We start from the raw sequence: 15,394 nt of genomic DNA, 5'->3' as shown, positions 1-15,394 counted from the left end.
ATCCAAAGCGACTTAAATGAGGAACATCACAAGCTAACTATAAGAAACGCTTACAATATTTGAGTCCACAATAGTAGTATATGTTAGATTAATAGAGGCTGACAGACTGTTCCAATGCAAAGAAATAAAGAATATTTTAAAAAGCTGTAAGAGATTGCATGACTGTGTCCTACTAACCATTATAATGCCCTTTACTTCCACTGAAGCCTCAATGCTTTTGTTCAAGATCAAAATAGATTCACTACAGGAAATTTGCTTGGGGAGGGTTTTTTTTAGCAACGAAATGATAGTTTGTCTGCTGCAGTGTTTGTAACCATGGCTCTGTTCTGTCTGACTAAATATGACTAAGAGTTTAATGACTATGCAGTGATCCGTTTTTTTTTCCTTCTTGTTTTAGGTCTTTGACAGTGATAATGGAGGACATCTAAACATCATTCCTCCTTGTAGTTTTAAGGTACGTTACTGTGTACTTTAAGTCCTGCCAACTAGAAAAAGCTCTGTTTTGCTTTACACATTATACTTACATTTAGTAATTAATGTCTTTTTGTTCAGCATACAGTATGTTACAAAAAAATCTATATTGTTGCTGATAGATGGTCCAATTTTGATTGGTATTTTGTTGTGCTCCTGGTTTTATAATGAGGATGCTTGTCTGGAACTGCGTCTCTTGAGGAGAAAAAATTTCTGATTTTGTCAGGGGCGGCTGGCCAATTGAGGGCGCTAGGGTTGCCCACCTTGATGAGCCAGACCAGTTTATGAGCCAAATGCAATAAATAAGTAAATACATAAATCATGTATACAAATTGTCAATATTAGTGTGTCTGAGATGTTAAATGCATCCAGTGTATGTGAAAAATGGGCGATCAGCTATTGGCGATTTTTGTAGCGCCCCAAGCAAGCGTGCGGCCGCTCCCACGCCCATGCGCACCACCACTACTAAAGTCAGGAAAAGTCTTATTTACTGCACATGTGGAATATTTGCATGAAAAATCACTCAAATTTGTTGTGGGTAATACTTTTTTTTTTATTTAATCAGCTATAATTAAGTAATCACTAAGTATATTGTTTGAGTTCAATTTCAAATGGAAAGTTTATGCAATACGTTTGTTTTTGTGCAAGAATACCTCAACCTTTTAATATTGGCATTAAATAATTACTTTTTCACAGAGCACTGGTATCCTTAAATTGTATTTGGGTGGTTATTAATTATAATAAGAATGGTTAATTATATAGCCTTTCCAACACCCTAGGTCGCTTTACAATATAGATTAAGAAATTAAAAATAAAAATAAAATAAACCTCAACATCAAAGATGGCAGAAAGTAATATTTAGAGGTTACTACAATAATCTCTTACAATATCCATAACAAGGCAGAGGCCTACATCAAAGCGTACAAAAATAAGCATGTCATGGAACCTTTAAAGATTGTGAGCTGAAGAGTAGTATTCAGATTTTCTTTTAAGTGTTTTTAAGAGGTTTTTGATGGAGAGAAGGGTGGATGCTTGACGGATGTCTTGAGGAAGAGCATGCCACAATGCTAAAAGACCTGAGTCCCATGGTTACCAGACTATTGAAAATGCCAAATATGATACAGCCCCACCTAAGATATTTTTCACCAGCCGCCACTGGATTTTGTACACATCAGTTGATTTATGTAGTTTCCGGTTTCATTTCAAACAAACACGTTCTAAGGAATGAGAAACTAATAATTTGTGATTTCTTGTCCATGGTTCCTCACTGTGTGCCGCTTCAGTAATCCACGGTGACCAACACACCCATGTTACTGAGAGACCTAAGAGTTATTTTGGACAGCAAGTGTCTTTTCTTCATCATTCCATGTTTAGTATGTTCCGGGTGGAGGTTAGCCTCCATAAATGATTTTTCCCACTTTGCAGAGGAAAGTCTGAAGCCTCTGGTGCTGAGAGCCACACACACACACACACACACACACACTGAGGATTGTATACTGGGCGGTTGCCCTTGGCTGCTCTTTTGGAAAGTTGACCGTTACTGTGTTAAATGAATGCACACTCATTCTGCTGCTGGTCAGGGCTTCATTCACACCACTCACTGGACAAACAGAGGGTTATACAGCTGCTTTTAGGTAACTCTCTTTCCCTTGCTAAAAAAGGCCATTACTTCATTGAGTGGGATGTATGGACAGTCTGTACCTGTGGAACGGAGACAAGACATGTTTTCTCTGGTGTGTGAATGCTTCCGACACCAAAGTCTTAATCCCCAATGAAAGAACCATGGTGTATTTTGTTTTTTAGTGACACATCCTTAAACAAGCATAGATTGATGGCACTGAACACCATGCTATGAGTCATGGAACAAGTCAGTGTCATATGCTTTAGTTTTAGATTCATTTATAAGTGCTTATTATTGCCTATAAATCATTTCTAATAATCTACCTGTATCTAAATCGGATCATTTTTGTTTTAGGATTTACAGTGAAATCCTATCAAATCTTTCTTAAACACACAAATAGTTAATAAGGAGGCATGACAAATATGTGTTATTATTAGGTAACTAACTACTAACCACGGAATAAAGTAATATTCAAAAAGTCTTTATATTTGACCTGATGAAGATTTCTCATCATGTTTGTTTTCTTTCACAGGGGTTTGGTAGTTTGGCTAATGTTTACTCAGTCATGCCACCTGAAGGCAGCCAGTGGGATTGCAGCCAGGAAAACACAACATGCGTCTATATGCCAGATTACCAGATGGTTACGGTTCTTCTGAAAAGTCATCACACTGTCATGGATGTCTTGGCTGAGACCTGCAGGGTAAGATCACTACATTCAATAGTGTTCAGATTAATTACCCTGATTTACCAGCACACCCATTTTGATTTCTTTGAGTCAATGTATACATGCAGACACACTATTGTATTACTCCTTTACCTGAGGCTTTGTGTGACATTATAAAAGACAGAATCTGGGGAAATTCATTAAAAGATGATGCTTTCTGCATGACAGCTGTCTTAGTCTGATATATGGCTTTTCCCACACGCATGAATTTCACATAGTAACTATCTACACTACCATACACTACCATTTAAAAGTGTCAGTAAGATTTTTTACCTTTTCTTTGAAAGCAGTCTCTCATCTACTACTCATCAAGACTTATTTAGTCAAATATACCGTAAAAACAGCAATATTGTGAAATATTGTTGCAGTTGAAAAGGACCCACTTTATATTGTGTCTTTAACTACTATGTACTAACATTTAAATTAATAATTTGTTATAGTGCACTTTTTGTGTACATGGGTTTTTATATTGTACTTATTTTTTTGGTCCCACTTTATATTAAGTGGCTTCAAGTACTATGTACTTACATTGAAATGAATAATTTTATACAATGGAGTTATTGTGTACATAGATGTTTTTACATTGTACTTATATTTTAAAAATACCAGCATGTAATTACAGCTATAATTACTTTATGTAATTACATTTGTAATTACACAGTTGACCCTCCCCTCACACCTTAACTTACCCTTAAACCTACACATACCACCACACCATTCCCTAACCTTACCCGTATCACACCTCAATAGCAGCAAAAGTGTTTTACAATACAACAGGAACAAAATAATACATTGTACTTATTGTTTAATGTAAGTACATAGTACTTAAAGCCACTTAATATAAAGTGGGACCATTTTTTTTAAACTACACATAATTACATGTTATTAATGTGCAATAAGGTACGAGAGGCTGTGCTGTATCGTGAATAAGTAACGGCTGTGTTGGGATTAAGCGCATCGGACAGTTTTATGGTGCTGAAATCTTTAGTAGAAATCGGTGTGTGATGCTCCGTTTTATCACGACCCTCTCTTCTCATTGTCTTTACGACTCCAACAAAAACATTATTGGATGAGGTGAATTTGCTGTCTCTCATCAGTAGGGTTGGGTATCGAGAATCGAGTATCGATTGGAACCGGGACTAACTTTTCGTTTTTTCCCGGAATCGTTCAAAAGTAAAAATTTTGATTCCTAGTTTCGATATTCACAGTCCGCCGAGCGGAAGAAGAAACCGCTGAACAACACCAACGAAGAAGCGTCTACCGGAAGTGTTGGCATAACCGCGCGAGTCGAACATTAGTAGCTTACGTCAGCGGTCCAAAGTGTGGCTTTACTTTTCTAAAAATAACGAAATCTCGGCAAAATGCTAAATTTGTGACAAAAGGAGTATTTGTGACAGGAGTATTTCCTTCAGAAAGGATTATTTCCTTCAGAAAGACCGTTGGTTAGCAAGGTTAGCTAAACTTTTTTGACCCTGTCTCTTAAAAAAATCGGAATCGAGAATCGTTAGGAACCGGAATTGAAACAAGGAATCGGAATCGGAATCAGAATCGTTCAAATTCAAACGATACCCAACCCTACTCATCAGACACCAGGACATACTCGTGGATCATTCAGGAATCTGTTCAGACCGCACGTAACACTACATAGCTACTGATCCCATATTTTTCTCCTGTGGAGCTTCTGACAGTTCCGTAGAAGTCACGGATATTAAAGTGCTTTAAGTTCCGTCTTGGTGATTTGTTTAAAATCTATGCTGCAACCCTTTTCACTACACCAGTAACCAAAGCATTTCACTGCCCATTGGGTTTGCTGCACGGTATTTTTTTCATTACGAGTCTTCTCGAATGTGTCAATGTTACATTTCAGCACTTCAACTCGACGTTTCGTATTTGTAAAAGTCTCTCCAAATTGTTCCTCAAACCACTTATCCATCGTGATGCCACCTAGTAAATCGACATTTACTTTAAACATTTTAGCCTTTTTAATTCTTACGTTTTTTTTTCTATGTTTAGCCTATGTTGATATGTGTGGTTGCTAAGGGTGTTGCTAGGGGCGCAGTGATAAATAGAACCGTTGGGTGAAGCGGTCATAGCCGTGTTTTATCGTGAATAAAGCACATCTATTGACCAATCAGAATCAAGGATGGGAACTAACCGTTTTTATAAATTTCTTTAATTACATCTTATCCCAACCTTACCCATTTTGCAATACAACATCAACACATTGGGCCCTATCTTGCACCCGGCGCAAATGACTTTATACACAAACGCATGTATCATTCCTATTTTGCACGTGCGCAAAGCGGGATTTTTCCCTCCACAGACGCACGTCAGTAAACTAGGAAATGAACTTGCGCTCCCTGGGCGGATCGGCGCAAAAAGGAGTTGTGTTTCGGTGCAAACATTCCCAGGGGCTATTTTACACTTCCAGAAAACAATTGCGCCACTGACCAGATAAAACCTGGTCTAATGTCAGTGGCGCGTTGCGCGTTGTAACAGACGTTAGATCCACCTACAGTTCTTAGAAACTTAGATGTGTTTAAGAACTCTTTTTTTCGTACAACAGCAGCACTCATCTTGTTTGTTTATTAGTGGATGCGGATGACCAGTCGTAGACCGGAAACTGATCGGAACTACAGTTGTGCACATAGCCCATAATGAAGCTACTTCAGACCAACCTCTTTTAGATTTGCGCCAGGCGCAAGAGGCATTTATCCCGCCTGTAAAATAGCAACAGCGCCGGGACCCGCCCACAAAGTTACTTGCGCTTTGCGCTTTGACACTTGCGTTTCAGATCGTTAAAGGGACACTATGCAGTTATTTTAGCTTAATTTAACAGCTTCAGAGTTATTGAAATGGTTATATGACTTCTTTCGGGTTGAATGGGGGTTTTCAGTTTTCACAAATCAGAATGACCAAGTTAACCACTCAGGGAAGGGTTAACTGACCCAAACTGATCTGTGAAATTTTTCACAAATCAGAATGACCAAATTTACAGAACAAAACTGACTCAAACTGACCTGTGAAGGTTTTCACAAATCAGAATGACCAAGTTAACCACTCAGGGAAGGGTTAACTAACCCAAACTGACCTCTGGAAGGTTTCACAAATAAGAATGACCAAGTTAACCACTCAGGGAAGGGTTAACTGACCCAAACTGACCTCTGGAAGTTTTCACAAATCAGAATAACCAAGTTAACCACTCAGGAAAAGGTTAACTGACCCAAACCTATCTGTGAAAGTTTTCACAAATCAGAATGACCAAGTTAACCACTCAAGGAAGGGTTAACTGACCCACGCTGATCTGTAAAAGTTTTCACAAATCAGAATGACCAAGTTAACCACTCATGGAAGGGTTAACTGACCCAAACTGACCTCTGGAAGTTTTCACAAATCAGCATAACCAAGTTAACCACTCAGGAAAGGGTTAACTGACCCAAACCTATCTGTGAAAGTTTTCACAAATCAGAATGACCAGGTTAACCACTCAGGGAGGGTTAACTGACCCACGCTGATCTGTGAAAGTTTTCACAAATCAGAATGACAAAATTAACCCCACAGGGAAGGGTTGACTGACCCAAACTGACCTCTGGAAGTTTTCACAAATCAGAATGACCAAGTTAAGCACTCAGGAATGGGTTAACTGACCCAAACTAATCTGTGAAAGTTTTCACAAATCAGAATGACAAAGTTAACCCCACAGGGAAGGTTTGACTGACCCAAACTGACCTCTGGAAGTTTTCATAAATCAGAATGACCAAGTTAACCCCACGGGTAAGGGTTGACTGACCCAAACTGACCTCTGGAAGTTTTCACAAATCAGAATGATCAAGTTAACCACTCAGGAAAGGGTTAACTGACCCAAACTAATCTGTGAAAGTTTTCACAAATCAGAATGACCAAGTTAACCCCACAGGGAAGGGTTAACTGACCCAAACTAATCTGTGAAAGTTTTCACAAATCAGAATGACCAAGTTAACCCCACAGGGAAGGGTTAACTGGCCCAAACTGACGTCTGGAAGGTTTTCACAAATCAGGCTCAATCTAAAACAAGTGTTTGCGGTTTGATTTTTAGATTTCATTTCGCTGTGGTCCCGCAGTGCGGTGTCGTGGACATGCAAATGATATCTCAATTCGTTATTTATGATTTGTGAATTCTGTTACTCCGGTCCGAAATTATAATAATTTTTTTTCTGAATTTTAATTTTTAATTGGGTATAGCTCCAAAAGTCGGTCACTTAGAAGTCTGAACCCAGTGTCATCTTGACATGCAAGATTTGTGATTTTTAAAAAAAAAAATTTCACAGCAAAGTTCGTGTCTGTAAACCATTCGTTAAGTCCGGTAGACAAGAATATGGAAAATATGCATTTTTTCATGTTTAACAATGTATAATAATAATTTATAATAAACACACACTCCGCTGGATTACAAAAACTATATTTACTCCGGTCCCATCCCATACCCGGTCCCATACAAACATCTCACAGCACGGATGTACCAATACAAACAAATAAAACATCTCCAGGTAACTCTAGTAGATTCATTTATTTCGTTTGTGAAATAAGAGACGATCTAAAATGTGTTGTTTTTGAAATCAAGTGACCAAAGTGCTCGTTGGCGCTGCGATCAGTTTCAGTGGATTCAGTGTTCTGTTGTGATATTCAAACGGACGCGCACTCATTGCTCAATCCGTTGCGGGGACTGAGAGACTCATTACGGTGAAATCACAAAACCCAATGCACAAAAAACATGTCCCTGCTTGAAATACAGCCACTAATAAACAATCTGTGTTGATGAGGAAAATAAACTATAAACTAACCTGTGACACACATGGCAAAAGTTCTTCCTCTGGACCATTATACTGTATTCATGGGGATATGTATTTAATCACGTGAAAATTCTCACCACTATTAGATCTCATTAAACGACAAATTAAACACATTGTACTATTGTATACCATGTAACACGTCATGCCCTCCGTGAGTGGTATTTACCACAGTAACGTTAAAAACAAGTACTCCACAGTTACTCTAGGGGTCGCTGTTTGACAAAAACAGCATTCTTATGGTGCCCCTTTAAAATAGGGCCCAATAAGTTAATCGTACTTAACAATTTTTTTGATGCAATTAAACAATAGTTAAAGACACCTAATTTAAAGTGTGGCCTTTAAAAATAACTTTTCTATTTGAATATATATCGTTCTAATACGCTGATTTGGTGCTCAAGAAAAATGTCTTACTACATTTCTTATGAAAACAGTTGAGCTACTCAATATTTTGGTGGAATCCATGATACATTTTTATCTTTTTTGTAACTTTACTGTGCTTTTGATCAAATGAATGCATCCTTGCAAAATAAAAGTATTATTATTTCAAATCTTACAGACCCCCCCCCAAACTTTTGAACAATAGTGTAGTTTACCGTTCACTGGTATGCCAATGACTGACCATTGTCTAGTTTCTGCTAAAGAACAAAAGTTCTGAAAATTTCTTGAATGGCAAATCTCACCACATACAGTATATTGTTTAGTCAAAGAATTTTATTTATACAAATAATTCACCCAAAATATATATTGTCACCATTTACTAAACCTTGTCTCGTCCCCCTCTAAAATGACCTCACGTGGAAACAGAAAAGTAGATGTTTTGAAGAATGTTCACACTTCTGTTCTTTTTCTTACAACAAAAACATACAGTGACCATCAACATATTCCAACTATCCTGAAGTCAAATGATTTACTTGTTATTAACTTAATATGTTGCTCACTACTTCACTTTTACATATTTAGTAGATGCCAAAAACTTACATTGGATTCAAGGTACACATCTTATCAATTCTTGCTTTCCATGGGAATTGAACCCATGACCTTGGTGTTGCTAGTGCCTTGCTCACACAACTAAGTATTGATGCTATTTTATTTGTTGTATGTAGAAAGGGCTGAATATTAAGATATATTTCCGTCTCGTAGGTCATAGGCCTGGACCCCAGCATGCACTGTTTACGGCTGAGAAGGTGTGTGGGAGACATAATGGAGGTATCAACACCATCAGCTGTTGAGCTTCTGCAGAACTTGGTAAGATATTGATAATGGCATAGCTTAATGTTGAATGGATAATGGCTCGGTTTATAAAAGCTGAAGTTGGTGAACTGCATGATTTGTGCACTAACCTAGACATCTTGGTCACCCTAGTCATATGACGAACTGGAGGTCTGCCAACTGAGCGTCTACACTCTGCACATGTCTAGACCCAGTCTAACTGGTGACTTTGGTAAGCAAGTCAATGGAAAGGGGAAGTTCAAGTGGCTGTTTTTAAGCTCATTGGGGACTGATGGCACTTTATGATGCATGCCGTTTCTCACAGTGTCTTGTTTCTTTTGCTCAAGGCTTTGCTGTTACAGGCTATGTAGACAGCCTCAAAAACAGCCGTATCGTTGTCAGTGAAGTTCTCCCTGATGGGCTTGCTTTCAGCGAAGGTACTTTTGCTTCTGTAGATACAGCTTTTATCTCTGAGGTTATGTAGGTTATGCTGTTTGGATATGTTATAAACATCCTTTAGGTATTTGAACAAAGACCAAAAGATAGTAGTGAAGTGAAGACACCAGTTTTATAATTATAACTTTTGTTTCATTCCTGTTGTTTTATATCATTGATAGGTCTGAGGCCTGGTGATGAGATCGTGGTTCTGAATGGTTGTGAGGTGTCTTCTCTGGACCTGGCTCTGATACAGACTTTATTCAGCGATCAGATTCTGCAACTGACCGTGAAACGTCATCCGCCCTCCATTCTGCACAATTCAGACACTGCAAACACGCACTCTCTGCGTAGGGATAATCTCCAAAACCACCAAAGAGCCAAGTCCTCAACAGGTACAGAAGACATACTATGTACTACATATGTTCCAGATGAATTCAATGAATTCAATGCTCAATAACAAAACTTTGAAAGTCAAGTCACATGTATTTATGTAGCGCTTTTTACAATACAGATCAGTTCAGTTCTCATATAATGGTGTCAATGCAGGCAGATCAATGTTATTATTGAATATTAAATTTAATGTCCCCAACTAAGCAAGCCAAAAGCCAATGTCAACAAAGGTGAAAAAAGGCAACAAAAGCGAAAAAGGTGACAGTGGCAAGGAACTACCGTAAACCTCCATCAGTGGCAGAATGGAGAAAAAAACGTCAATCTTTCAATTGACAAGCAAGGCAGCGTTGTTATTATCCATTATCACTGTTTTTTTTTTGTTTTTTTTTTACAGCGTGATGGCGTGTGTTGTGTTCTAACAACAGCAATAAGAACCCCGGAGTTAGTTTTTATGCGATAAGTTACCGACTGTCAGAAATCGCGAAGGGAAGGAGACTGAGTTGAGCCAGCGCAGGAGAGGCTAGCTAGATAAATAGACTAAACTTTCAGCCAACTCCCCACAGAAAAGTCTGTTCCCATCATTTTACCACAGGTTTCACACATAATCCGTGTGCAGTGTGTATGCGGTACAGAAACAGGACGCGCTATACCAGGGGTCTCAAACTCAAATTAACTGGGGGCCGCTGGAGATAGAGTCTGGATCAGGCCGGGCCGGGCCGCATCAAGTATTCAAAAAAAAAAAAAATGTATTTAAGTATTCCAAAAATGGAGCACAACTAATCCAATCTTCTCAATCTTTATTATTAACGTTTCTTCTGAACTGTTCCTCTGAATTTGAACATTCCTTTCTGTACATGATTGGTTCTTGATGAGCTGTCCTTGACAGTTGACAGTTTTACAAACTTTCTTTGTCTTTTTCTTATACACAACATCTTTGTTGTGATGATAGTCATATTTGCTTTTTATTTTCTTTACACTATTATATTGATTTTTTTTTTTTTCCAAAAGGCACATTTCCTTTTATTATACTTAGAAAACCAATTACTGCTTTTGAAATACAAATAATTCTTTCTACACATGTATAGTGTCTCAGGCAAATTACTGACTTTGCACATATCAAAGCAAACCTATCAAGCTGTTGGACCAAGTTCATTACATGAACTAGTTCAAAGTTCAATTCACAAATTTTAAAATGAACTATTTCAGTTCATATTTCAAAAATGAACTAGTTCTTTTTTCCCCCATATGTTGCTGCGAGCTTCTTTTTTATTATTAGGCTATTATTATTGCCACAACCTACAACCACAGATAACAATCATTTTATCGACGGGCAAAGTTTGCACAGACATGTACGATTTTCCCATCCTCACCGACCTCATAAAAGCCTTTTAAATGATCTTACAACGCCTCCTCGGTTCACAGACACTAGAATGAACGAGTTCACTGTAACGTTCATCAGGCAGTAATACAGTAGGCTACGTTCAGTTCACGTTCGCCCAAAATATGAACGAGTTCATTAACTATCGTTCATTGAACGTGTGCAGACACAACACATATTACAAGCTCAAAATGATTATTCTCACATTGTTTTAGAGCAGGGGTATCCAACACGTCGCTCGCGAGCTATCAGTAGCTGTGGCCTGATTTGGTGGTGGTAGCTCGCCTGTTCACATATCGCGCTCACATATTTTGCACGCTCAAGTACGTTTCAAACGTAGGCGCGCATCAAGCGCCGAGCGCGCTCATAATTGAAGCGACGTGCTCATTTTTTCCAGGCGCAGTATATTTGTACTTCGTGGTTGTCTATGACAACTATTGACAACAAACCCACGGTAAGCTGTCACGAGACTATATATGGTAGCCCATAAGGGATAAAAATATTAATAATAAAAAAACGCGGCAAACGCAACGGCGGGCCGCACTAACATTAAACTTTAAAATCAAGTAGGGGGCCACAAAAAGTTTGAGACCTCTGCGCTATACTATAACGTTAGTGCTTTATACAGTATGCTGCGTTTGCAGTGTGCAACTGATGCGCGGCTCTGCCACAAACACTCCAGTACTCACTATTTTTATTTTAATACATACTCACTATTTCAACAACATAAGCCAATTATTCCATGCATTACTTCTATATATTAAGTTGTTCAAGCAAGTGGTCAAATATGTAACCATGTACCATGTACTTATATTAAAATTGCAAACATTTTAAATGAAAACTTAAAATTGACAAAAACCACCAACTCTCATACCTTTTCTTTAGTACAACAAAACTTGCATGTCACAAAGAACTTGTTTTTCCACCTCCACGAATGAGCCTTGTTGAGGCAAATTGTAGTTTGTATACGGATACTGTATGAAAGAGATAGTTATAAAAATCCAGATAAGTTACGGCTGGCAATAAGGACGGATCTTTCCTTAATGCTATTATTTGATGTGGGTCCACACCAATCAAGCTTATCTTCTCTTGATACGATGAGATGAAGCCAGGCTACTGCTCCCCTCAACTCAAATCTGTGCGCGGCTAGGAGCAGCAGGACAGATGTCATGTCAACAATATGGCTGCGGTTGGCTACTTCCGGTGTTTGCGAATAAGGTCTATATTTGGGCCTTAAAGTAACTACATGGACTTAACATAGGTTTAGGTCATAGTTAGTACCATGTTATTACCAAGTTATCAGTACCTAGTATATACATGCAGAACAGGAATGTAAAATTAAGTGCTGCCATCTTATTCACCTCTACACAAACTTTACACACAACTTTACATGATTCAGTCAATTCTTAAAGGTTAAAGTCGAGTCCCAACCTACATTCATTTTCCCTTTTTATTTATTATCCCTCTAATTTTGCTCAGACATTTAAGAAAAGTAATATTGTTATTAAACTATTTTGAACCAAATAAAAATCAGAATTCTATATTTGTAACAAATCAGAATTAGTGGTGTAAATAACAGTGTCACTGACATAAAGGTGTATTGAACAATTTGAGCATATCTGAGGTAAATCATTAATAAAAATAGAGAAAGCAATGGTCCAAGAGTAGAACCTTGTGGAACACCTTTTTCAACAATTACGTAATCTGACTGAAAACCCTGAAAACAACATATTGATGTCTGTTAAGAAGATAAGCACTGAACCAAAGAAATAGAATTTAAAGTTAAACCAATAGAATACAATTTATCAAGAAGAAGATAATGATTGACCATATCTAAAGCCTTTGAAATGATCGATGAAAATGGCACCTGTGGCCTGGCCATTGTCAAAAGATGAAAACACGTAATTTGTAAATTTGAAAAGAGGAGTTGTAGTGAAAAAATTAGGTCTGAAACCAGACTGTAGAGGAGATAGAATATTTAATGAATTAATAAACAATGATAATTGATTAAAAATAAGTTTAGCAATAGAAATTGGACAATAATTATTCACACCACATGAGTCTTCACCTTTGAACAAAGGAGTAACTAATTTCCATATAAAAGGAACAGAACAGGTAGACTGGCACAAACTGCTCTGCGAAACGAACGTTGAGGATCCAAAATGCAGTATTTATTTGAGTTATCTAGAATCGTAATCAAACACAGGTCAAGCACAGGAAGGCAGTCCAAACAAACAAACAAACTAACAGGCAGGCAGGGGTCAGAGGAAAAAAGGGAATCCAAGAAACAAGTAAAAATCCAAGAACCAAGAGTCTTCAGTCCTTTTGGTTAAATTCGACTTCTGTTCTTAGCGCCGTCAAGTGTTTGCACGCGTTTCGACAGGTCGTCAAAGTTATCTTCGTTAGAGCTCACCCTGTGTTCAAGCTCCGAAATTTGTTCACACAGTGAAGATAAAGATCATTGAATGCTGGTAAAACTAGTTTGGATGGTAGCAGGTTTTGAATCAAGATTAAGATCAAGATCAAGATCGGGCTGATCCATTGCTGAAAAAGGTTGTGATGGGAGAAAAATACTCAGATGAAGAACATTTAAAATGTTTTGAACATCTTGAATATTTAGAATGGTTGCAGAAAACAGGAATCATGTATTTGCTTTATAGGCCAAACCTGAGAAAATGGCACTATTTTAATTAATTAATTAACTGTATTTTAAATTGCAGTTTCAATAGTGACATTTTTATCCAAAAGGTCCTGAGAGGAACTATTTTGTGTACCTAGTGCAAAAAAGATTTTTTTTTTTTAAAGGAGATGGGGTTAAATACTGTAGTAAAATTCACAGCAAAATTACACACCCTGTGTCAATTTATGCAGTTGGCATTAATAGTATATAGCATTAGTTCACCCAAAAATTAAACTAAAAACTCACCCTCATGTCATTCCAAAACTGTAAGACCTTCATTTATCTTCGAAACACTAATGAAGATATTTTTTTTAATGAAATCTGAGAGCTTTCTGTCCCTCTGATCTTATTCTGCATTATAAGGAGGCCTCATTGAGGACTTCTATACTTGGGCTTCACGGCACTTCACTTAATCTTCTATATGTGTTTCCTAAACCTAAGTTTCTAAGAAAATGCAGTTTGTTAACCGCTTTCGAAATTTTGTAAGCAGCCCAGTTCACTACTTTCAAGCTTACACGTTAGTTCATCACCACTTATATAGTATTGTGCTTCTCTTAATGTTTTTGTAGTTGCAACGCTTGCAAACAGAAACATGCAGCCAAACATTTCTCATCTGCAGGACAGCTGGTGGCAAAAGAGTATCACAATTGTTGATGTTATACTTCTTTTCAATATGGTGATGACACACTGTTAGTATCGTAATCTCTCTGTTCAGGCCCACAATCCGGCACTAAAGCCAACGTGCTACAAAATTTACATCATTTTAACATATGAGAAATTTTAGGCCTATTTGCTCCTGGTTTGTCATCTCTGCCGTGCTGCAGTATTAAATATCAGATGATATCTGTTTCTAAAAATAGGGTCCATTGTGGTATAGGCAGTTTTATTTTTATCAAACATGACCTAAATATATCATATATAAATACATACAACAACTTTCTCTTTACTTGTTTTGCGTCAAACTCACTGTTTTAGGCATTTGACACTTGTCACACCTCACCCGTAAACTTCCTTCCCCCTGACTTCCTCAAACTAGACTGTTGTCTGTACCAACTCAGTCTTTTATAAAAACTGATAAACAAATAGCAGTGTAAATGCTGTGAGGAGGAGCAGTGTTGCGTGCTGGATTTGAACCTGGCTTCTTTTGGGCCTGCCTGGTAGGTGTTTTGATTGAATGAACATCATAACGCGCGTGTTTCTGTATTTATTTATGATGTTGCGTTAAATGTGATGTTGTAAAATTAAAGTCATAACTTAAAAAAAAATTCTGTAAACCACTATAATCACAAATAAGGTTTAAAGTGACATTGAAAAAGGTGATTTATTGTTGGTTTGCTTCTTTTGTCTAATTTTGCAGCATCTTTTGTAAGCAGTGAGCAACATGAAGTTTTCATGTACAGAGCACTGTCTGGTTACAACAGTGTTTCACAAGCCAAGATTTTTTACCCCATAATAACTGTTGAAGGTTTGTGTGCCACTTTTTTATTAAATGTCTATAACTACTAAGCAATTACTAAAAAAAAATAACCATCTGATTGATTTATTTACTTATTTTTTACATGCATGTTGTTTTGTAAAAGTATTGTCAGATTGAAATTTGCTGCTAAACACAAAACAAAACCAAGAACATGCAAAATGTTTTACTTGGAAACAC

General features: G+C 37.5%; 1 protein-coding gene across 3 annotated transcripts in view; it reads left to right on the top strand.

Moving 5' to 3' along the window:
• Window positions 1-15,394, top strand: part of tiam2a (TIAM Rac1 associated GEF 2a) — a 128,176-nt gene that overhangs the window by 71,553 nt on the left and 41,229 nt on the right. For all 3 annotated transcript variants that reach the window (XM_089120069.1, XM_039650975.2, XM_039650976.2), the window contains exons 10-15: window positions 398-454; window positions 2,625-2,792; window positions 8,786-8,890; window positions 9,008-9,086; window positions 9,202-9,291; window positions 9,472-9,684. In XM_089120069.1, coding sequence (XP_088976195.1) covers window positions 398-454; window positions 2,625-2,792; window positions 8,786-8,890; window positions 9,008-9,086; window positions 9,202-9,291; window positions 9,472-9,684 — 712 coding nt within the window. The remainder of the gene's footprint in view (window positions 1-397; window positions 455-2,624; window positions 2,793-8,785; window positions 8,891-9,007; window positions 9,087-9,201; window positions 9,292-9,471; window positions 9,685-15,394) is intronic.

Source organism: Pimephales promelas, chromosome 15 (assembly GCF_988280905.1).
Source record: "Pimephales promelas chromosome 15, fPimPro1.hap1.1, whole genome shotgun sequence".
NCBI classification, from domain to species: domain Eukaryota; kingdom Metazoa; phylum Chordata; class Actinopteri; order Cypriniformes; family Leuciscidae; genus Pimephales; species Pimephales promelas.
Note: the sequence above shows the minus strand (reverse complement) of the source record. Positions and strands in the feature narration are given on the sequence as shown.